Source organism: Gymnodraco acuticeps, unplaced genomic scaffold, assembly GCF_902827175.1.
Source record: "Gymnodraco acuticeps unplaced genomic scaffold, fGymAcu1.1, whole genome shotgun sequence".
NCBI classification, from domain to species: Eukaryota; Metazoa; Chordata; class Actinopteri; order Perciformes; family Bathydraconidae; genus Gymnodraco; species Gymnodraco acuticeps.
Genome location: NW_022992250.1, coordinates 2,567,415 through 2,593,355, shown reverse-complemented (window position 1 = coordinate 2,593,355; position 25,941 = coordinate 2,567,415). Strand labels below are relative to the sequence as shown.

Sequence of the window (25,941 nt, the reverse complement as noted above, 5' to 3'; positions counted from 1 at the left end):
CAGGCGTTCCTCTGGGAGCTGCTTTATGGAGACAAAAACAATTTACTCACGCACATGCAATGTTGCTTTGTTAAATGTAATGGCCCCACATTGCTGAGAGAAGCTCCAAGAGGCTGTTTGTTATCCACTGTGAGCCTGTACGTATGCTTTAAAAGCATGCGGTACATTGAGTCGATATTGTAAGTAAAACCACAGCTCTGTCCTTTACTCTCCAACTGATAAACTGCAATGTTAGTGCATATGTTTGGCTCTTACACACTCATGGGAAAAGTCTTAAAAATACGGAGTATAGCTTTTAACAACAAAAACAACAATTGGAAATTCATAGGAACAATACATGCAGGCTAACATGGTGTTAACAATGCATTGGAGAGCTCTGTGGCTTCATTTTATCCTGCTTCATATAAAACGCCAATGTAGTTTTAGTCATGTTACATAAAGCTTCTGTATTCCTGTTCAAAGGTCTTAAAATACTCATGTATGTAACACATGTGTCCTGAGTTGTGCGGGTGTTTTGAGATAGTGACAAGATAATTAAAAATAGATGAGACATGCAGTAGAGTGACATAACCTAAGGATCAAACCCCTGACATTTGTGTAGGTAATCCCAGTAGAACACATTAGATAACTCAGTCACCACGGAACCTGCTGTACCATCGCTCAGCCATCACACACCAATCTCACACGCAGGGAACAGTTTGACTGCAGACAAGCAGGGGTTAATCTCATTTACTGACTAAAGGTTTTAAATCAAAACCTTTAGTTGGAATTTTAGAGAATAGTACCACTCTGACCTACAAGTGTTATTTGACACAATTCAATGTGACGCTATCATTTAGAGCACACACATAGTGAATGGTCTCCATAAAAAGAGTCAAATAGAAGCTTAGATTTTTTTTTAAATGCAACGAAGTACTGTAATTAAGGCTTAAAAACATTAATATCATTCAAAAGCAGATAATCCAGTCATATTCAGGCACTCTAAAACACCGCTTTGACCCGAAATAACATGTTTATATCCTAAACGGTAAAAGGAACAAGACAAAAAAACAAAAACCACAGAAGTCATTTTCAGCCTATAGCCTTCATTTAAATATTTGACATCACAAATGCTGACAGTGGCTGATGGTCACTCTATAGTACTTTAAAATCAAAGCACTCTCCCTGTCATCCACTTTGATTAAATGACAATGGGTCCCACCAGTCAGGAAGCAATGTCTAAACAGCCATTTACTGCAGCCAACAAGTATTCTGAGAACGCCACTCTGATGTACAATTTCCATATTGCAGATTTGAAAACTGTGTCATAGCTCATCTCTTAATCTCTCTCTTACTTATTCCATCTCTCTGACTCGTAATGTGTGTCCTGTTACAACCATATATGCCCTCTCTTTAAATAAACTACTCTAAAAATACACTCACTCTCACTCACTCTTATTCTTACTATTGGAAATGAACAATTCATTATTCAAGAGCAAACCCAGGAGTCTGAAAGCCTTGTATTGATCACCAGAGGCTGTATGTCTAGTTGCAGTACACCAGGTAAAACGTTTAAGCATTTTATTTTACTACTTGATACTTCTGGCCCAGCAGCCTACATTTTTGATGATGGTTTCTCATTTCTTCCTGCTGACTACCGTGTAAAACTCCTGTCCTAAATCTGTCTTCTCCAAATCTCCGAAAAAAAGGAAGATAAGTATGCAACAGAGACAGGAGACATTATTAAATATGAAAACAGAAAATAAATTCTTCTCTTACTCAAGCTTCACTTAAAGTCGGACGCTTCAGCCCTGCTGCACCTTTGACACAGTCATCAGGCTGCATTAACAATGGTCCCCTCAAAGCAACCCCCCTCTCACTGCACGGCTACACCCATACACCACAGCTTTGAGTAATGCATGCAGGCGTATTTCAAACGGTAAAGGACACAGAGGGGTAGAGGGGCAGGCATGAGCATAAAGTAACAGGAATGAGATGTAGGGTTTTTGGAGGGAAAATAAAATGAAAACACGAAGCTAGAGGAAGATGTGGGAGGCCACAAGGAATAGTGAAACGGTGGAATATAAAAGACATAAAGAAAAGGTTTGATAATGGAGAGTTAGGAACCATTGAATGAGGGAAAGGGAGATTTGTGTCCTCTTATCTGTAGAGATTGTGGCCAGCTTGTCTCTGCTTAATAGTCACACAGTTATCTGTGTTTGTTTCTGCCTTTAAATAAAAAAGTGTACAGTATGTCTGTTCAGCCTATGTGTGGATTTACCACACGTTCCTGTGGTTAGTGGGGACATCCTTTCATCCAAACAATCACTCTGCGGCAAAAACTCAGTATGAAGCACACACACTCTCTCAAACCCCCACACACACACATACATTGAGCTCATTAATGTGTACTCAGTGTGCATGGAGAAGACCATATTGCAGCACGGCGAGACACAGGTCAATGGTTTGACTTTGAAACCACAGAGGGTTCCCACTTAAACACCTTTTCAGCTCCGTGATAACATAATCAACAACACACATTTTATTCCATTTAAATAAAGCTACAGATGATTTGCCTTCGATGCCCTTTAATGATATCAGTGTGGCAGCGTCATGATTGCAAGGTGAGCTTTAGGCAAACGTATTATTTGAATGGATTACGTTTTTGTTATAAAATCCTATGATCCTGAGTTTTGCATCTCTAACACTCACTTAAGCAGCCTAAAGTCTGGCTATGTGTGAGCTGGGGTTGAATTTAATTGCAAAGTAAAAAGCTTGAACTTCATACTGATGGTGTTCGTAGAGAGCTCTGTGATCTTGTAGCTCTGTGACACTTTAGGATTTAGGGAGAATGGTCTGTGTTCTTTTGAGTTAATATCGTCCCTCTGTTCTACAGGGCACGTCCATCTGACAGACTTCAACATCGCAGCCATCGTAAAAGAAGACCTGAAAGCGACGTCCATTGCTGGGACCAAGCCATACATGGGTAAGAAAACACATTATTTAAAACAGAAGCTAAAGGAAACAGTTTGAAACGATGTGCTGTACAGAAACAAGATCAAAATCCATAGAGGATGCTTATGTTTCCAATGACAACGAGGAGACTAACTTTGTTAAGCCCAGCTTCCTTTCACTGAAGGAAGCATCCTCCCTTTGCTGTTTTGAGACTTTTTACTGTTCATTCATCACTTGATGTGAGGGGCCAACGCCCAACACTAAGAACAGATTCAGGTTATGATTCTGTCTACAGTTTCAAATACAAAATGTTTGATTCAAGAGTCATTTAAAAAATAATGAAGGAATGACTGATGGATTGACAGACACATAAGAAATACTTTTGAGCTTTAAGAAGAAAAGTAGAACATGCTCCTGTTCAACTTGGCATGATATATTTTTTCCGTTTAAAAACCATAAAGCCAAGTTCACAGAGTTTGACTTTTGTCAATATTTGCCGCCCCATTGCCAGGAACAAGACACAGCTAAAAATAAGTGGCTGGTTATTGACCAAAATGCTAGTACTTTGTTGTGAGGCACAAAGTGAAGGTTGAAGGCTTAGGGAGCTTAATGAATAAATAATACTTAGGAGGCCTTTTATGTTACAATTATTAGCTTGGATAAAGATAATATTGATACATTCCCCTTTTGTGTGTGCTTTTCTTCTGTTCCCAAATAGAGTATGCATCTTTGTTGAATTTAAATGCAGGGGTGTTAACATTTTAGATATTGCCTTTCGAAACCAACATTTTCAGCAACGCTGCATCGCCCTCTTCATGACCCTTAAGTACAGAAGTGATGTTGATGTGGATTCAGCTCCTCAGAGATCAGATAGGAGCTTAACAGGATTTCAGGGGGAAATGAATGACGAGACAGCGTGGGCGTGTGTGTGCGTGCGCATGTTGTTAAGTGTGTGCTGACTGTGCTCATGATAGAAAATGACTTTGTAACCAAGTGTGATTTCAGGCAAATACTCTGTAGTGTAATAGATCATTTATGGGTACACTTGGAAGAAGGAAATCATGACTCTTTCAGAAGCTTCAGTGAATAAACTAAACTTTTTCCTCTTCAGCAAGGGAACAAAGCAAACCTGATGGCAGGGAAGAGGGTGTGTGTGGTGTGTGTGTGTGTGTGTGTGTGTGTGTGTGTGTGTGTGTGTGTGTGTGTGTGTGTGTGTGTGTGTGTGTGTGTGTGTGTGTGTGTGTGTGTGTGTGTGTGTGTGCGTGCGTGCGTGCGTGCGTGCGTGCGTGCATGCATGTGTGTGTGTGTGTGTGTGCGTGCGTGTGTGTGTGTTCATGAGTATGTATGCTTTCTCTCAGTTAAGATTGTTGACAGTGGAATGCAGATAAAGAAGAAGTGCTGTGTGATGAAAATTGATCTTGGCCATTTAAAACCAGATTACAGTTGAACCACCTTTTCCCTATAATAGATTATTCATTTCCTCAGGAGGTAGAAAAACCTAACCAGCCAATTTAAAGGTGTTGATAGCTCCTCAATCCCAGAAAAACTTGTCTCATCAATGATTCATAAAAAGTGCATTATAATTCTACATTGGCTCAGATAAGATACTGATTATCAGTACCTGCCTGTGGCAAAAAGGGAGACATTTATGTTATTTTTATTTCAGATGTTTCCTATTCTGTGTAACAGTTTGCTTCAGCTTTTCAGAAGAAGCTGAAGTTACAACAGGTCTTACATATTCTGTACAGCTCGTGCTATTCTGCTTCAAAAACCCCAATGCATGCAACTTGTTATTTAAATGTGACAGCACCTTTACACATCAGTCTTGTGTATGAATAAACACCCAAATATCATTTTACATCAAATATTATCTGACTGGGTTTGGCCTGGTAACACTTCTGTAACACTTCCAACATCCAAAGTACTCCCAAGCTATTATTTCAGCCTTAATCTATGGCAATTGCATCTGATGATAAACCTGATGAGAACATTCATGAGGGCATTCACTGTGAGAAGAGGGAACGAGTGTCCAGCGTAGTAATGATGGTCATTAATTAAGACTTCTTCAACTGCAAAGCAGGTTTTAAAGTCTATCACTATTCAACTCCTTCTGCAACAGTTCTGCTACAGTATGCCTGAATATAGACATTATGGAACATTTATGTAAGAAGGACTGTGTCTGAATTACAAAGAGACAAGACTTTAAAAGAGGGGTGAAGCCAGCTATGTTATGTATTCCATGTCTGAAAGGGCTATAGTTCAAATACACTCTCCCTGACTAAAGCCCCTTAAAACAAAAAAAGGATCACAATATACACACTAAGAAATATACTATCATTTCACTTTCTGGTATATATTTTTTTCCATCAGCTCCTGAGCTGTTCCAAACCTTCGAGGGGTCCCATCCCGGCTACTCCTTCTCAGTCGACTGGTGGTCGCTGGGCGTCACAGCTTATGAGCTACTAAGAGGACAGGTAACTAACGCCATTTCGTCATATGAACACCATCAACACTTCCTCTTTAAAGGTCACCTATTATGCAAAATCCACTTTTTCATGTATTTTATACATACACGTATACTCTGTGTAAAGAGATTATTAGAGTTTCAGGAACAAATATTCGCTCACTTTTTGTCCTGATCCATTTCTATAAAAACCTGTCTGAAAATGAGCTGATCAGATTTTGGCTTGTGTAACCATTAGCCAATAACCAACCAAGGTAACCCCCACCCACCTTATCACCTAAATCTCCTCCTAGAGCACCATTGTGTATTTTTAACCAAATATCTTTCAGAGAGGAGTGGGGAGTGGCTCCTTATTTTCATCTAAAGTAACAGACAGAGAATCAGCACTTTTGAAACAGGGCTGAAACAGAGGGGTTTATGGGATGCTGCAATGATCTGTTTGGTATTTTGAGCCAAACACTTCAGAGACATGTTCTGTATATATCTGAGAACTATAATAATGAAAAAAAGTACAATAGGGGACCTTTAAATTCTCTGGCGAATGAGCAGCTGTATTCAGACATGGGCTCGATCGATTACACAGACTTGGTACTTGGAAGTTAGCTTGGTTACATCCGCTAAACATCAGTGTTCAACTGATTTTTTGACGTTTGCTTTCCCACATTCTGATAATGTCTAGATCATTTTAAGGTTGGAGTGTGTTAATGAAAGGAGCTTAAGAGACACACCCAGAGGCCCTGTTCTGATTTGGCATGAACATGCATCCTTTTTTAAGAGATCACAAGCTTTCAGTTCAAAGTAAAAGTGTGAATGCACCCAAGAGACCCCGTTTTGGGGTGGTCTAGGCAGCATAGGGCGACACTCTTCAAGCAGTGTCTAGTAAATATGTCCTCGGCCACATTAAAGGGTTTCCTTCTCAACTGATGTTCTAGGCATGGGAAAAACTAAACGACAACTCGCTGGCTTTGTCCATGACGTCGGTAGGGGTAGAATATTCTTCTGTTCATTTTTGTTTTTAAAGAAAAGTATTTTTGATGTATTTCTTATGTCACATAAACCACCAAGATCTTTGGTTTCATTACAAAATGTACCCAAACATCCAAACTTACCAAACACATATTGTTGTCCAGTGAAGAAAAGAACGCCTTATCGACACACAGACAAACACTGTATATAATGTTTAGTTTATGTGGGAACTATCACATGAAATGGAAACCAATTCTATTGCTAGTTGTCAACTGACATACTTCCGAGTTCTCCACTTTTGACCACATCACAAAAGACTGATATTAATGCTAGGTCTGAATAAGGCCAGAGTACTTTCCTGTTGTTTATATCACAATTCACTTCAGCATGGCCTTGCACACTTTCTGCAGTGAATAATACATGACACCTAAAATAGTGTTATTGATTCGCGAGTCATTTGCCTGAGCCTTGACAAAATAAAGCAGGGGTGACGTTTTAATTGAATTTTAAGTTCAAGCTAACCTTACTGTGAAGGATGATGTTCAAATGTTTAGTCATGGTGAGAGACAATTCGGTTCAGGAGAATAAGAAAATAGAGCTAGCCACATAATTGGAATTGATTTTTTAAAAGTATTATTTATTTATTTCATGCAGGTGCCATTTGAAGAAGTTCAATTCTGATGTCATGAAAATAAACACAGGGTATAATGCTTCCACTCAATACCCCAGCTATATCTGGCAGAGTCTTAGACAACAGTCTGTATATTTAGGACTCAACTTAGGCTGCAGCTCCAGAATGTTCTCTCATGTTTCAGGATGGTGATTACTCAAACTACAGTACCCTCTGTCTACACTGACAAGGACCCAGAACACCTGAAACTGATCTGGAGCTATCATCAAGTGATACTAAAATCAATAATCCTATTGCAACATTGAAGTGCTCTCACTTTCAACCTCATCCATAAAACCGTTGACAGTTATTTTACCCAAAGACTTTCTGTCTCTCTTTCTAATATGCATTCTGTCCTTTCTGTTATATCTTACTCCCACTGAAAAAGCTTTATTTGAGCAAACACCTTCCAATGAACAGCTTACATTCTGTCCTCTTTCTAACCTCAAAGCTGCATCACACCTACACCAGTCTTCTCTCTTACCTGAAAGCTGTGTCCTGTGATTTTTCAAGAACTTTCAACCTTCACTCATTCAAGACAGTATTGCCGAGCGTACACTTAAAGAGCTGGAAATTAACCAGTGTGACAGAGACGTTAGCCCCTTTTCCTAAGTTCCCTCTCCTAAACTTTCTTTCACCCCTCTCTCTGCACTCCTCACTGTCTCCCAACACATTTATGTTCACTTCATCCCTCTGTATCCTAGGGACTTTCTACTACACCTTTCAAGACTTTTCTTTGACTCCCCCAAATGTTGTATCATCTATAATGTATAAATCAGTCTCAGGGCATTAAATACCAGCCTGCAGAATTATTTGGCTGTTGAAAATTGAGTGCTAGCTCAGTTATCTAGCTCCAGGAGCCTTTTCATCCCTTCTCAACCATTACTTTATCTTGTTTCTTCCTAAGCTCCAGTAACCACATCTTACTTCATTCATGCTCTGCTGAGAAGATGGACCCTTCTCTCACTAATCAGTGTCAGGGTTGTATTGTAAACAAACAATGTGGGAGACGCAGGCAAAGGGAAGGACTGCCCACCTTCAACCAGTCTGACCCAGCTGTGTCTTGACATTCTCCAACTCGAGTTAGAGGAGTCTTTCCGTCCCAGACTCGAGAGTGGAGAAGGACTGGTGATAAGAACTTTCAACAGGCTTTTCCTTGTTTTCTGACCCACAAATTGCCCACTCACAATCAAAAGCAAAGAGTTGTAGTTCTTGGAGAAGGGTCCTTTATTCTCTGTTTCTTCTATCATTTGTTCTCATCAGTGCAGAAAATGGGTTCACAGAGGGCGAGTACAGCATAAGAGGAACAGAGTGTAGATAGGGCTAACTCTATAACAAACTTTGAGACTGTTGTGAAACAAACTCCTCTTGACACTGAACACAAGCTTTCTGTAACATATTGTCTCCTCTCCTCCCCTCTTTTCAGAGACCATATGTGATGAGATCCAGTACACCGGCTAATGAGATCCTGCAGACCTTTCACAAGGTCCATCCCAGCTACCAAGCAGCCTGGTCTTTGGAGATGAAGTCTCTACTCAGAAAGGTAACCGAGTGGCGTGTCACATATGCATAATGCACAATATACTGTAGGAGCAGATGGGTCTCTCCTTTTTGTTACTTTATACTTATCCTCCTACCACCACTCATGTACAGAACAAAACAAAACAACAACAATTACTTCCCAAAAGCCATTGGACTCAACAAAGATCTGTACAACCAGGGCAGGGGGTGGATTTTTCCATGTGTGCGAAAATGTTAATACATTACTGTAAAAGTATTGTTTGACATCTAGTAAAACCACACTGAGCAGCATCTGAGTCTGGCCCTATACATGCTTTATTAAAAAAAAAAGTTTATTTGATTATCACGTATTAGTTAATGCCGTTTCTCTTCATCCCTTCAGTAATATGTCAAATGTCTGCCTTTCAGTGTTGTTGTTAATATGTCTTCCCCATGTGAACTGACAACGACTTATGCGCCACTCCTACATAATAAATATGGCGTGTTTAGTGTACAATATGTGCCTTCCATCTTAAGCTCAGGACATGGAGTGACTACCCCCCCGTGATTTTGTAGTGTAGGGCTGATCTCTGTCCAAACTGGGTGGGTGGGGGTGTCATATTGTACAACAGATAGTTCTTAGAATTTGGTCCACCACGCCTCCACAATGAACTGGTCATTTATTTCAAACAGCACTTTTCACATAGATTATGCCTGGTGGCAAAAAGCCAAAACCACACTACTCAATACTACAATACTGTAAAATGACATGGAAAATGTTGACCAATCTGACAACTTATTGTAATAAATACTTATTGTAATAAATAGTTAACAGACGAGGGAGGGGCTAATCTTGATGAGTATAGCTTTTTCTAAGTGGCCCCTCTGCTACTTTTGGGGGGATTTTGCTCTTCAGCTTGAATCCTTTAGTTCCAGTGGGAATATAACTATCCATACCTGACACCAGCATTTAATTTGCACACAAAGTACATCTCCAGAATCTTAATTAGGGTAACTTTAATTATTGCAGCCCTATTGTGTATTCTAGTGTTGTAACGTAAGCAAAACCACGTCTGACAGTGCTGCTTTAGAATGATTAAAATCTAGATTAATTAGTATTCAAAAAAAGACATTGTTAGTGAAGAACTGTGACTCATTGCATTATTGTTATATGATGTAAAGGTACAGTGTAAACACACAGGGCAGTACAAATCTTGGCACTGAAAAAAGTGAGTGTTCATTTCACTCCTTAATTACAATCATTTAGAAGTATTTTCATTTAAGCTTGTATATTAGCATATCCTTAGATCTTAACAGCCTATGCATAATTAACTGCAAAAGAGTGTTATTTTTGTTTCAATTAAGCCACTGGCAAAGCTAACAGACACACTGTGGCTGTAGTATTTGGGTTTTGTCTTGGCAGCGATCCACTGCAGTCAAACTGTTGCATTGCTTCGTGCTCAGACTCCCTGAACCTCATTGGCATTCCAGTGGCACGTGTGTATGTGTGTGTGGGAGTGAAAGAGAGAGTGTGTGAAAAAGGAGAGTTAAAGAAAAAGAGAGAGATGTAAAGAAAGTGAGAATGTAAGGGGAGAATTCCATGCTCCATATATTTGTCCTTCACACTTCACGACCCCTTCAATCTTCCTCAACACCATTTCCTTCCTATATGTTCGTCATTAACTTTTCCTCCTTTGCTTTCCTCTCCCTCCCTCTCTCTCCATCCTCTATTCTCCTTTCCTTTAAAGTCTTCCACCCCCATCCTCTTCATCGCTGTATTCTCATTCACATCCTTTAGGGCAAACATGTGCTGTTGTCTCAGTGGGACTAAGCCTCCAACTTTTCTGCCATGCCTCCCGGTGGACAATTGTTATTACTATTATTAATCATTTTGTCTCCCTCAGTTGCTGTGCATAGATGTCCAGATTCGCATTTCCTGTCTAGCAGAGCTGCAGGATCTGGACTACATGTCAGATGTCAACTGGGACGCTGTGCTCAGCAAACTGCTTCCTCCAGGCTTTATTCCCAATGTGAGTATCAGAAATAAACTGAGCTACGACTCAGTGTTCTACCCAACAAAATGTTCAAATCTGAAGAGTGTTTTTCTGACGTCGGCAAAAAGTACAGCACTGTCCAATGCTTTCAAACCAAAACCACACTCGCAAAAAATTAAGAAATACGATAAATTACATTTTTGACTATGAAGGCATGATTTTCTTTTTCATTTATATATATTTCAGAATTTGAAGAAGCCAGAGCTACCCACTCCCCATCTAATATGTTCTATTTGGGCTGTAGACACCCCCCTCTGCTGGGCTTAGGTAGATCTCCCACTGAGTGTGTAAACATCCGGTTTCAGAGACAAAGACAAATAAAAAACACAGCCACACGCCTCAGAGAAAGCCTCTGCATGTCTACCTCTGCAGTCGGTCTCTGGATTGTTATGACGAGTAAGGGGAAGATAGTGTTTGCCCGATACATCAACATGCTGTGAGTGTAGCTGCTCGGCTGTGCTTTCTCTGTAGTGTCAGCTCTTTAAATTAGCTGCACTGATTAAATGTCCCCAGTTAAAGCTGGTAACTGTGCAGACTCTGAAGGTGTGACACAACATCTGAATGAAAGGTTACACCAGTAAAAAGGCCAGTTCATTTCATTCAGTTTGACAACTGCCTTAAGAAATAAACAAAAAATACAGATGTCACTGGAGTATTGAATCACCCTGCATGTATACCTCCTTTGAAATACTGTATCCATGGAGCTAACCAATGTTCCTTAATTATGGGCACAGATATTCATTATAGTAGATACAGTCATTATGGCTATGCCTCCATCTAATGATTATACTTACAATCTACTAATTGTTTTCTTGACAAATAAAAAAACAGTTTGTACTATAAAGTGCCCATCACAGTTTCCTTAAAGGTGGGGTAGGTCATTTTGGAGAAACCAGCTTGAGTGCGCTAGAATTTGAAAATACACAGCCGGAGGAAATCTGCTACTTCCTTACAGAGCCCCTCCTCCAACACACACGAACGCACACATGACCAATGAGGGCACGAGATAAGTTTGTGCACAGATGGAAGGCTGACAGGCAGGTAGGCCCATCCAATCATTTTAGCCGGCTAAAATGATTGGTCGTGCTTTTTACAGTACTACGGCTTCCACAGATGGCATTTTTTTATGGATTTTTTGTCAAAGCACTTAAGATATTCATTGCTATCGGGATGTTAAGAGCATTCCATGGAATTTAACAAAAAGTGTATCTCGAGCCGGTTTCTCAAACTTACCTACCCCACCTTTAAGTGTAAAATAACATCTTGGATCTTGTTTTATCAACCTACATTTAAAAAAACAAAAAAAACAGAGTTTTGGTTGGAAGATTACTTTACTGACTGATAATTATAGCAATGATCGAGCAATACAAAAACTGAATTGTTTTAGTGAAGCAGCAAGGTGACCATAACTGTCACTCTTTAGTGCCATGGTTGAATATGTGCAGAATAATGACTCTGAAAAGGAAAAGATGACTAAATGAATTTATCACATTTTGAGTGTGACTGTGCAGAGCAGCGGACATCCCCAGCGGGCAGGCTGGCACATCAGACGAACAGTACAGAGGATCGATAGGGAATTGACAGTGTCTATCTAATTATAGGCCTATCCTCTGTCTTTAGTCCTTTACAGACTATTATAATGCCGGAACAGAAAGGGAGAACTCTCTCCTGATGCTGTGTTTCCTAACTTCCCAGTCTGATTTGACCTGCTTGCTATCTGAGCCTTGTCTTTTTGTGTAGAATTAAAAAGGGGCACATTATTCTGTATTCCCTTTGCTTTGATCACATACAGTAAGCATACATCTTGTACTGTACACACACAGTAAGACAAATGTAAGCAATAAACAGCTCATTAAAGCACTTAAAATTGCTGCTGTCAATGTCAAAAGTGCGTATTTTCAGAAACAACAACAATGATCCTATTACTTTAACAGAATACCCGAGCAAAATGAACTGCACTTTACAGTCATAGTTCATATACTGACTTATTGACAGTGCACTGCAGAAACAGTTATAATAACCATCATTGAAATATTTTGGCATTTAGAGTTTGTCTTTACATTTGAATGAGATTCAATATTTGGACCCATTGATCTGTTGGTTGTTGGTTTTAATGTCTGCCTGCATGGTTCTGTGTTTCTGTAGAGGCGGAGATTAAACTGTGACCCCACATTTGAGCTGGAGGAAATGATCCTGGAGTCCAAACCGCTTCACAAGAAGAAGAAAAGGCTTGCTAGAAAAACCAAGGACCAGGGATCTGATGGCTCCCCACAGGTAAGGTGTTGGGAAAATACTCTTCTAATATCAGAGTAGCACATGATAACAAAGGCCCTACGTAGCTGTGTACGTAACAGGATGTATGAGAAGAGCGTCAGAACACGCTTTTTTAGGCATGATAGCTATGTGACAACCATTAACATGATGATTCAGCCTCTATGGAGTTAGACATATGACTGTCATGTGTATTGCTTATGCAGGCCTTAGCTAATCTGAAGTAAACATTGAATACTGCTTTGAACCGGCATTCTCCATCTTGTGACTGTGTAACACCCTCTCTTGTATATGCATGTCAAGGACACTTTTCTGGGAACTAGTTTTACCACGCAGCTCTGTGTGTGATGACTACTTCCATTCTTGCAAGGATAATAAATACATGTATCTTGATATTGAAGACCAAGCCGGTGACGAGTGATATTTTTCCTAACATAAGGCGTTCAACTAGAAACACTAAAATCAGTAATTCAGTACAGCTGAAATGGTTTGTTCCAAATAAAGACACCTGATACTTGATTGGGTAACAAATACATACTGTTCAAAAGACATTGGAAAACTTGACCTAGGTTTTGATTTTACATAATTTATAATTTGGCTAATAATTTGGCTGCTATGCATTTTTTTCCCGCCAATATTCCCCAGTGTTCTTGTGCATGTTATATCTTAATTTCAACACAATTTATGATGTGTATCCTGTCCTCTGTGGATCGCATATGCCTTTTAAAAAGGTGTCTCTCCCTCTCAGTGCTCGTGATCATTCATTTGGAGATTGCTGAACGCTGGTTCCATTTGACCCAGTTAAGGGTGACAAGTGTCTCCTCAGTTTGTCTTTTAAATGGGTCTGGGGTGCTATTAAGAACGTTAAGGACACATTTTAGAGCTCTGTCCTGCCTCACCTTCATCAGAATAAATGGGCCCCCTACCTGATGTGTGTATGGGGAAGGCAAAGAATGCAATCTCCTAGCTGGAGTCTTCCCCCCCCCATCCACATAAATCAGCTGTCTGGGTGTTTATACAAAACAGAGAGGAAATCACTGAAAGGTTAATTTGATCACCCGGCCAAGTGCGACGAGGGAGGGAACAGCACGCACACACACACACACACACACACACAGACACACACACACACACACACACACACACACACACACACAGTCATAGTGAAAGCAGTTATGCTGTAGTGATTTCATTTTTGCTTTAGTGCAGTAGTGGGACCTGATCAGTGCTGTCATTCTTGTTTCAAGGATAACTGCACCTCAAAAGAACTCAAGTCATCTGTGTTTACCTTCTTAAAAGCTTGGAGGAACCAAAAAACCTTTCTGTGTAACAAGAAAGTACGTGTTGTCAAGTTATTTTGCAAGGTGTTCTTCGTGGTGTATATCCAAAACTGGTTCGCTGAAACGAAATATTTGAGGGGAAGATTATCTGCAATATGTCTTGATGGGATATCTTCATTTGTCACAACTATGATCAATTGTTTGACCATTGCCATATAAGTATAGCTTTTCAGTCTTTCGACAACTAAAACTGCCTTTACACTAGATGTTCACACATTCGTAAAATGCACATCTTATGTTATGCTCATTTAGACACACATGGAAACACCAATGACAGACTTCAGTAGCAAGTTTGGGGTCTAGTATCTTTCTCAAAAAAACTACACATGCAAACTTAAAGGGGACCTATCATGCAAAATGCACTTTGTGATGTCTTTTATACATACATATGTGTCCCTGGTGCGTCGGGGAACTCACGCAGCATCAGAAAATAAAACCCTCTCTCTTTTCCTCCGTACCCAAATCTTTTAAAAACGGGTGTACAACGAGCGGTTACAGATTCCATCCGAACTGACGTCAAATCAGCAGCGGACCCACAGAAAGTTGCTATCAGAAACAATGCCTGACGTGTTTTGGCAGGGCTGCCAACACTCACGCATTGAGCGTGAGAGTCACGCAATCAACCCATATCTCACGCACTCACGCCACACTTGCCTTTCCTCACGCTAAGTTTTCGTCCAAAATAAATGTATATACATTAAAAAATAAAGTGAAGGAACAGCAAACCGAGCAGTCTATGAAATGAGACGGTCTTCTGGCTTAGTTCAGTAAAGTTGGAACGATATTGGGAGATTCTGATTTCACGGATCAATAACTCATGAACAAAACGTTATTCAGACACAAATGACGTCTCCTCAGTACCATGGTAAGGTCGACAACAAACTACAATCACATTTTGATCAAAAAAAGCCAACACGTGCCGTCCTCCGAGCTGGACACATTACATTGGTCTCTATCCACAGCCGGAGAAGAAACGAGTGCTCAGGGACCGTCTGCGAAGTGCAACTCCGAAAAAAGAGAATACAATAATATTCAATCACTATTATACAGCTTATTACTACCAAACTCACTACACACATCAATAGCTTGTGTGTCATACTACAGCAAGGAGTTTGGAAGAATATACTTTTGAATAATTTTAGGGAATATTTATAATGTAAAATCTTCAATAAATATGGCATCATCTTAAATAACTTTACTATTATACAGTATATTTCTACCAAACTCACTATTTGCATTGTTGTTGTTAGCATCTGGTTAGCTAGCTGCGCTAACGGATATTAGAAGCTGTTTCTAAAACAAGGAAAGGGAGAGCTCTGTCCTGTCAGACTGATAACTACAGCTCAGTGAGGTAAGGGACTCTCTGTTTAGATAGTTCACTTTAGTCTAGTTATCTCAGTGGGTCTCAAACGTTTTGGTCACCATTTATGAGAATAAATGAAAAACAGTTATGAAATACTATATGACAGTAAAACAAGAATACAGTTTAAAAGGCGAGTGATTTGTAAAATATCCATAAAGAAAAAGAAAATCTGTTTACCATAAATTCATTTTGCTCTCAAAGTGCACCAGGTTGATGCATTTAACTTCAATATTTAAAATAAAAAATCTTCCCAGGGGAGCATGCCCCGGACCCCCCTAGAGGAGGTGAGGACCCCCCCCCCCCCACTTATAAAATAGCACTTTACCTCTGCTTACACCTATATGCCATTGTATATGCTGTGAGCTGATTATCGAGCCTTCATTGTAAGAGTCGCCTTCATTGTAAGAGTCGCGGGTACACTGTGTATATGTGCGTATTCCACTGTAGCGCCCGGTACATTAATGGGAAACCCTAGTTTGTACATGTTCAATACATTTGTAACACTGTACACATGAACGTTTCTTTTTTCGGTTCACCCAAAAAAAAATCTCACTCCAAGCTGAACTCAAATGTTGGCAGCCCTGGTTTTGGACGTCTTTGTTTACATTAGCAAGCCTCGCTAACACTCAGAGCTAACCTGTACTGAAGAGCACATGTGTTTAAACAGCAGGAAATAAAAAAAAGAACTCACCTTGTGATAAACCTGCAAGAGAAAAAGCATTTGAGCTCCATACTGTTTCAGAAATAATCCTTGACGTGATTTAAACAGGATGGGGTTTTATCACAGCAGAATTTTAACTTTATCTCCGGTATAATTCTGATCAGGCATTAGCTCCGCCTCCTCTTCTTTTCTTTTTTTCATGCTAAGGACCCAAGATCTGCGTTTCTCTAACAGGGCTTCAAAAGAGGGGTTTGAGCAGAATGAGGGATGGCTACAATGGGTGAACTGTTTGGTATTTTGAAAAAAAACTTCACAGACATGTTTTGTATAGGTATGGCCCTACAATATATGTTTCAAATATAGCATGATAGTTCCACTTTAAGGAGCCTGGGATTGATCAGCCGATCTCCCAATTACTGGTAGACCTGCTCTACCTAGTCAAGAACTAGTACAGAGAGTTGTTTCACCACCTGTCCATTCAATAGTCTTTCTCTTATACAATTACTTACTTAACAGCTTTAAATGCTCATGAATTATTACCTTGCCCAAGACTGATTCCAGAAATGAACCTTTAAAACAGAAAGTCAGGTTTGTTTATCAGAAGAAATGTATTTACAGTACAGGAGTCCATTGATTGTTACAGCGGGGAAGAACCACCCTGACTTCTGGGCTCCTGTCCAATTTTAAATCTTATTTTCCATGGAGACAGTGAGAGCCCAGAGATCCGGCAGTGATTAGAAATAAACAGATCATGGTTTCATTTGTGTGCTTTATCAGTATTTGTGCTATTGTGAGCGTCTGCCTGCTATCCAACAACATTTTGCCCGACCATTGGCACTTCACACATACATTAAATCTCTGCACACAACCTAACCTATTGCATATACAACCTATGTCATTACAAAGTTAATACGTTTGGACCCTCTCCCACTCGATGGCACATTACAACAGTTTATGGGACTGTTTTCTAATAGAAGTAAAGCAATTTGTGCTGTCTAGACAGCTTGCAGTAAGAATTCAGCACTGGCCCAAAGTGTTCCATGTTTTATGAAGGTTGACAGCTGCTTGTGGAGACCTGCCTGTGTGTTTATATCAGTGGTATCTTACTGTGCAGCCAAGCATTTGTCATCCCCACGCCCGTTCAGACAAAGAGAAGGTCTCTATTCTAATGAAATAATGATGGTAACCTTTCAGGGAAACATTTATTTGTATGGACACAGATGAAGTACTGGAACAGGGTATGGTCAGACTATAGGATTCTAACATTAAATCAATGAAATGGCATTCCACTCTTTTGTCTTGCATTTCCTAATTAAATCAATGTTTGATTTATGCAGTTTAACATTAACCAGGGTTAATGTTATTCAGCTGTACAGGTCTTTCACATGACAATGGAGAAAGCAACTCCATTCAATTATTTCTGACAATAAATGACTATACAGTATGAGTCTCATTACAAGAAATATTAATGTTGTTATGTATTCTCGGAAAGGTCAGTAATTGTTTAGTAAAGCAATGTGTTGAGTATTGGAACGCATGTTAAAATCCCAGTGAATGGCACCAAGCTAATTAGCTAAATGACCCATCATTCCTTCACTTATTAGAGGGAAAATTAACTCAAATATATACATTTAGTACTGAAATGTCCTTTCAACATTGTTTAATGTGCATATTATTCATTCCAACTAGTGATATTTGACATGCCTGGTCTGTCTGAGATAATATTCTCTTCAATGTCTGTGTAGTAAATGTGAGTTTTTTGGTTTGTTTTCAATATCCTTTTACAAAGGTACCAGTGGGGCCACTTGTGATGAGTGCAAGTAAGAGAGAGGCTAAGAAATATAGTGATATGTCTTTGTCCATGCATGCATGCATGAGAAAGAGGGCAGGAGATGTGCAGCATTTATGAAGCATAGCAGATCAATATTGAATGAAGTCAGCCAGTTGCCCTAATGCCTGTCCCGGGCATCTTTCACTCATTACCCTAAGGCTGCTCTCCATTCTTTGTGCATTCCTCCCCTGCTCTCCAACCTTATTTCTCTTCTCTTATCCTTCAAAAATAAATACACTCGTCTTGTCTTACACTCCTTCCATAAGGCTGTTAAAAGTTAAAGTTAGGGTTAGTAAAAATATGTTTGCATATCAGAGCAGTTAAGAACAGATATGACCATAATACTAATAACAATAATAATGAAAATGTTTATAATGTCTAATTCTTCTAATAAAGGTTAAGGACTACTTGCTTGGATTAGGTGTAGCTGGTGTCTCACTGGGATGTTGCTATGATGTTTTGAGTGTGCTGCTTCATTGTTGTATACAGTTATTGTTAGGGTGTTTCCAGCTGCTGTAGGTACAGATTCATGTGTGCCACTTTAAAAAAAAAATAATAAGTCAGAGCTTGTTTTCGTTTTAGTTCTAAATGCTGAAATATCACCAGAAGAAGTCACAATTGTAGCTCAAATTTGTGACAGGATCAGCTGGAGATGTATTATAGATTGTTTAAATACCACATGTAATTCTTCATCACCTACAATCATTTTCAGATGTCACAATAAAACAAAAGCTGATCCTATGTTTGGGCAGAAAGCGAAGATAACGGCAATGAGAAATGTCCCTGTTAGGCTTCCGTCCAGCAGAGCACTCCCTGTTGGTTTGTCTCATTAAATGGAAAGTGTAATCACGCAGCTGAAGCAATAAGCTTCTGAACTGCCTTTTTAAACGCTGGAAATGGAAAGAGAGAGAGGGGGAGGAACAAGTGAGGAATAACTTGTTTTTTATGCAACATCTCTCGGCTAGTTGTATCCCTCTATTCCAGGAAAGCAACAAATAAGGTAATGAAACAAGGAAGGAATATCATAGGAAATATCAGGAATAAAAAAGACCTTTAATGTATTTCTCACCTCTTTTGTTATTTTTACTCATTGCTTCCTAGTCCCAGTCCTTCTATCCTTATTTGTGTCCTTCCTTTCCTTCTTGCTTTTTGTAAGTCCTTGATTGCTTCTTGTTTTCCCTTCCTTAAGTCCTTCTTTATTTGGTTTCTTGTTTACTTCCTTATTTTCTTCCCTCACCTCTTCTTTATTTTAGGCCCTTTTATAAAAAACAATACTCGTTATTGTTTAGCTGGCATGCAGGTTAAAAAATAGTTATTTTACTGAAGTCTGGAGGGAAGTGACAGGAAACCAGATTGGCTTTTAAAATGAACTGGTCTATAGGGAAAGGTTAGACAATGGTGGTATTTTTTCTTTTTTTCATCAGGTTCCGTCAAAGAATATATCATTATGACCCCATCAGAGAGAAATCAGACCATTTCTCTCATTCGCCATACAACTTATGTATCACATCTATCACTGAGGTTTGACAAATGATATATAGTAGTCCTCCTCTGTCTCTGTCTGCCTGTTGTTGTTTTTTGACCTTCCGGTAGGCTTCATCCCCCACACTCAAGGACAGCCTGATCTCCCTGTCCTTGACTAAGTGTCTAGTGGTTGTGTAGCTGTGTGTTGCTACAGTGTCCATACAAATGTGCAATTGTCCTGTGTGACACTGCTGTGAAAGGGTCCATCAACCGGGAACCCACAGGAAAACGCTTACTTCATGCATGCAAAACGATTACACAACTCAGTCTACACTTCCTGTTCTTTACATTTTCTTTTCTTTTCTCCCACCCTAATTGGGTTTATGGCTTTTGGTCTGCCAGTGTCTGCCCCCCACTGTGACAGCACCTGTACACAGCCTCTCTCTGAGTGACTGACTGCTCTGAAAGGAAGTCAGCCTCCTGAAGAGCTTTCCAGGAACTTGGAGTTTTGAGTGCCAATCTAACTGGAGGGGTGTTTCGGGAATAATGAGCCATGTGTGTTTGCATTTGCATGTGACCCTTTTCCTTGAGGATAAGGAGAATGCCCTTGGATGCCCTTAGTGAAGCATATGGAGGGCCCAAGTGTCTGATTTGGAGTTTAAATGTTACAGTTGTACCTCATTTAGTATGCTGTAAACACAAAGTATGGTTAATCGTGAATCGTTATCTGCACAAGAAAATTAAAGAACCATTTTGTTCATTTTCTCTTTTTGTGTTCTTGAGTCTCTGCTGGTTTGTCTCTGTCAGACACACACACAGTGTACAGTGTCATAATGATGATGTATGTCAATGATCCTCTCCTCACTGTCTCCTTGGGAGAATGAGAAAGCACCTGTGTACTTGTCTTGGCCCTTCAGCAGTGTGAGGACACACTGGCATGACAGAGCTGGATGTTCTCTCATGAACAAATGAGCCAAACACGTGTGAATGCATGAAGCTTTATTTTTATTTTTTAAATAACAAAAGAGTCATATAAGGAAATAAAGTGTGTACAGTCTACTGCCTGTAAGACAAAGCTTTTATTTACTAACCGCTGTCGCCAGGAGTTTTTATTTTTACATTCAATGTAGCTAAATGATTCAGAGATTGTAGCCGAGTACAATAATGACGAATAATCAGCCCAGAATTTGTGTTTTGTTTTTTTTCACAGCATTGATCATTGAGTTGCTGATGTTTTATGTTTGTCTCTCCTCCAGAACGGTCAGTTGCAACAGAGAATGGATAATGTCCAGAGAGACTTCATTATCTTCAACAGAGAAAAGTAAGGAACCTCCATTTCAGAGTTCCCGTTAGAATATTTTTTCGCCGGTCAACATGTCCGTTAAAGTTTAAATCTTCCGGACAAAATGAGAAAAGTACCGGTCAAAGGTCTTCTTTGTTATTTATTGTGCTTTAAAACAAATTGATATGATTCGATATTAAACAAACTAATTATAGCAGATTAACTACATTATTCAAAAGTGTACAGTAATTTACAATAACACGGGAATAATAAACGGAGCGCTCTCCCTCTCCTGACAGCCCGTCAGTATCATGCAGCTCGCGGATCCAGTAATGAGTGACCCGACAGTAAAACTAAACATATCTATAACTAGTTCAGGTAGTTTGAGAGGTCATTAAAATAGCTACGTGTGATATTCTAACCTGGTGTGTGTTTTGTTCCGCTCACCGCTGCATGTGATCATGCAGAGCTGCGTGTCGACTCGTCAGCAGCAGCTGATCTCTCTCTCCCGTCAGATTAGACTTCACTCGCGTTTCTGTCCATATCGATCAGATCTAGCTAGTTCTAGTTAATGATAGGACTACCTGCTTATCAAAAGACACCTAAACAATAAGTGTCGCTATGCAACTGGGTGAGGCCACAAAGTATAGCGCAGCATTATGCATTTGTTTACATGCCCACCGGAACCCCGAGGCATTACCAACAGATCAACGCACAATCAACCCATACAGGACATCTCTTTCTCCACATTAAGTGTTAGACATTATAATTGACTATTCTTGTCTGTCACATACTCTTTTGTCTGTCACATAAATGGCGCAAGTTGCGCAACTGATGTGGTATTGCGCTAAACGGAAATTATTTTGAACGGACACTTTGACCGGAGAGATTTAGATTTGCCGGTCTTCAGCATATTTTACCGGTTGTAGTCCGGTAATTACCGGCTAACGGGAACTCTGCTCCATTTCCCACAATACTCTTCATTTTGATTAGTTGGCATTGTTGTCTTAACTTAACGTTTCAACTTTCTTTGTTGTGAAACCCAAAACAACTGTGATACATTTTTTTTTTAAGTCAAAGGAATATATAATCTACTATAGTATATACTATAGTATTGTCATACTGATATTTTGTACAAACTGTAAAGTCCACTGAGACAAATGTAACATTTGTGATATTGGGCTATATAAATAAACATTGATTGATTGATTGATATTATTTAATAAATACTATGTTTGATAGGATTTATATAACTTTATGTTGTTTTTTGATTAGATTTAGATAAGTGTGGCATAAGATCCAGCACATGTATGTGGGTGTGTGATTAAAGCAGAAACTCTGCAGCTGGTAGAGTTTCTGGAAGTTAATCCAAAAACGGTCAAGTTAAGGATATAACGCTGTTGATTTGCATGAGGAAATGTTTAAACAGAGGAGACACCAAAACCATACCAAGTAGATCCTCAAGGTTATGGAAATAAATATAAGATTTGAGGAGTTCGGAAGCAAGATTTGGGTACTTTATACTTTTGTCCCTTTTTTGCCACTTTAAAGTAATAGCTATACACAATACAAACAAAGGTAGGTCAAATGTCATGACAGTTAAATGGCTATGTTTAGCTAACACAAGTATTTGGAAAAGGTACAAAAATAATGTCTAATACTAACCACTATCTTTGCCTATCCCAGGCCAAAGGATAAATTAAAATGCTAGAATAAAAAAAATCACGTGTTTTAATGATGATGTTCTTTACGCAATAGGTCAAAGAAAGCCGTGGACTCAGACTCCTCTGGGCTGACAATGACTGAGAAGAACAAGGCAATAGAGGATGGACAGAACAACAATGTGGAGCCGGTGGCCTTCTTATCAGGATAGGTCTCAAGACCTGAGACCCCTACGTAGTCCCTTATCACCTGCACCTTCCCACAGCTTGTAGATCAGCAATTGCCACCTATGTTCTATCAGCACAGGCACTCACAGGCCGTCCTTCAATGTTCCTGCACCACTGCATCGCTTCACAAACAAGAATGCTTGTGCTTCACTGTTCACCCACAAAGAAAACACATCAAGAACTGCAGGAGAGAAATGGGCTCTCAGCAGAGTGCCGCTCATATCCTGCTCCCTAACATCACTCTGGTGCTCTGAGGCCTGCTCAACATCAACTCTGGGCGCTGTGCTGAAGTGAAAAGGAAGTCACTGCCCTGTCAAAAAAAAAGGAGACAATGGCACACCTGCCCAAGCTGCTGCTTCCTTGGGTGTGACACTCAGATTTGTAATATCAGCAGTGCATATGCTAGTTAATAATAGTTATTTAAACAACAATGGTTTCCCAGTGCTACATGAACCTAATAATAATTGGCATAAGGAACTGGGTTGGCACCCTATATTGAAAAACAAACACTTTGACAGCTTTTTCCCTTGTTATTTACAGGACTTGAGATCCGAGCATGACACTAGTACAACGTTTAAAACAGAGAGGTCAATAAGGTCAAATGAGGCCTTTCTTTTTAACAGAGCAACCACAGATTCATCTTATTGAAAATGAAGAGTTGAACTGTAGGCTTGAGCCCAAATGGCTCACTTTATCAGCAGAAACACGGTTGTAGTGGTCATTGTGCTTAGCTTTGCTAGTAAAGCTTAAAAAAGATGGTAGGACTGCAACATTGGTACAATGTCCCAGCTCCATCAGCTGAAGATATCAGCAAAACCTGCTACAGGTCGAATTCACTTTAATATGCTGAAATTTGAAATGCAGGTAACATAAAATAATCTGAAACATTTTCATTCAAACAAAAGTATTTGAAGTCAAAAATATATCGCTGAATAAGGTAACACAATGGTGATTGTAGCTTTAACCTTGAAGGTCTATTCTTGACCTTGGAAGTCTATATGAAGTGTAAGCCATCAGATGTGGTTGAAAGCTCTGGGCACAACGACTGGACCTTTCGATTATTTATTTTGTAAAAGAGGTTTTAAACTCTTTAAAAACACTGACATCTTTGGCTAAGCTTTGCCTCAATTTGCAAATGACCAGCGGCGTCTCCAAATAAAGGTTTATCGCTATGAAAACGTAGAAAAGGTAACTGGTAGATGTTATATGTTCTGCACTGAACCTTGCTTTGCACATGCTTCTTCATCAACTGTAGCATTTATGCACAGAGAGACAAAAAAAATCTAAAGCTGTGAGTGACTACTTATTCCCTTAGGGATGTTTTTTATAGACATGGATTAAGCTGAGACCTAGATAACATTTATTTTTCAGTCACTGTCTGCATTGAAATTGTTGTCAAATAATGTGTCTATGTCCTTCCTCTTTTGTGTTGAATACAACCAATTACATGTACCCCCGGATAAGCCTGTATGTTTGTATTTGCAATTAATAGAAGAATACATTATGTGACAATATTGTTGTGCAGATGGTATAAAACAGGAAATTTAGCACCAGCTGACGGCGGGAGAAAAATCTTAATTTAGATTTTCACATTCAAAGTGGTAAATAAGAAAACATTGACAGAAACAAATAATACCCCAGGCTAAAACAATGTCCGACAAACCAAACCTGCCCCTGAAGCTTTCAGAGGGAAGCCTTATACCATATGGCACACAGTTTGATCCCTAAAACTATGTCTAAGTAGCTAAGTAGTACAAACCTGAGCTTTTTCACAATCAGTAAGTAAATGTGATTTCTACAAATGTCTAGTCATTCTATTGAGTCTGATTTATCTATCTGCAATACAACTCAATCCTTCAATTCTATACTTGATTACATTTAAAACATATTTCACTCTATTCAATTCATTACTGTTGGCACTTTTCTATTGAGAATTAGTACAATGTTTTGACTAAACTGTGTATTGTTGTGTTTGATGTTGTTGTTGTCATTGATGTCATTTTACAGAACCAAAATTAAGGTCTTGTATAAGATGTTACATTTAGTGAGATAGGATAACAGATGGAGTGATCCGAGATTCTTGGGGTATTTTATTTGGGAATAATTATCTTTTGTTATGTAACAGGAATCGATCGGATGGGGTCATTGCGAAAATCAAATTATGTGACAGATTCAACCCTTCAAAAAAATTAAAGTATACAATAATAATTTAATAGAAATAGTATTGACCTAAGTAAAACCATTTTTCAACAAAACTGGCCTATCTAAAAAAAAGTCTGGGAACAGCTTTGTTCCACACCTGTGAATCTCATTCCTATTAAGGTTTTGTTGTCCTTCAGTTGTCACTGTGTGTTTATTGTATTCAAATATGATGGAGTTGCAAACTATTAAGGTGTGCCTTAAATAACAACTTTCTTTTCTGAAACAAACTGACTATGCCTTGTGCTTTATTTCACTTCATGTATTTTTGAATGATCATATTATATTGAACAACGATTATAAGTCAAATTTAACAAAGGATGACATCACTGATATACCATTTTTCATCAAAATCAAGAACAGTGAAAGGGTGTAAAAAGAGAAAATATGTCTGAATGAGGCTCAAAGAAATGTGGATGTACTGCTTGTGTTGGTTGCTCACCACTATCTTTAAGATAATGCTGCCCCCCAAAGGCTACTAAAGAGTACTACAGTTAGTAGCATAAAGAAGTAGGTATACCAATCCATAGTTAATTTGTAAGTAAGTAATTCTAAATACAAGTGAATACAACTGGAAACAAAAACGATGTTTAATCTTCAACTTTAATGGCTGCTGTTTATCTTCAAATGTAATTGGTTCTAATTTAGCAAAGGGTTAGAAAGCAACACATCCTCACTCCCAGGTCGGCCTATGTTGACGTTATGTCAAGTCCCCTGTCGGCTTTTTCCAACGCAAGGGGGGGGGCCTTAGCGTCCATTTTCAACGCAAGGGGGGAGCCCTTAGCGTCCATTTTCAGCTTTCCGGGATGTCCATATGCTTCTATGGACGCTCATGGAAGCACGGCGTTCGTTTGTGTCGGCTGCCCTTAAAGGCAATGTGAGCGTCCATTCTCATTGGATAACGGAGAATTGTACACCCGGAAGTAAGTATTCCCCTTACTGTCGATTGATTTTACAGTGATATCTACACTACTCATCGACTAAAAAACACCAGATTATCCTTGTTAATTACACAACATTGATTGGTTTAAATTGTGTGCAATGCTTTTGTAT

At 39.3% G+C, this 25,941-nt stretch overlaps 1 protein-coding gene across 1 annotated transcript in view; it reads left to right on the top strand.

The window, feature by feature from the left end:
• The window catches only part of stk32a (serine/threonine kinase 32A), a 69,306-nt gene extending 44,188 nt beyond the window's left edge, over nucleotides 1-25,118 (top strand). The window contains 7 exon segments of the mRNA XM_034206467.1: nucleotides 2,876-2,965; nucleotides 5,305-5,408; nucleotides 8,461-8,577; nucleotides 10,439-10,564; nucleotides 12,734-12,862; nucleotides 20,775-20,839; nucleotides 22,559-25,118. Coding sequence (XP_034062358.1) covers nucleotides 2,876-2,965; nucleotides 5,305-5,408; nucleotides 8,461-8,577; nucleotides 10,439-10,564; nucleotides 12,734-12,862; nucleotides 20,775-20,839; nucleotides 22,559-22,673 — 746 coding nt within the window. The 3' untranslated portion in view covers nucleotides 22,674-25,118.
• Nucleotides 25,119-25,941: the final 823 nt, after the last annotated feature.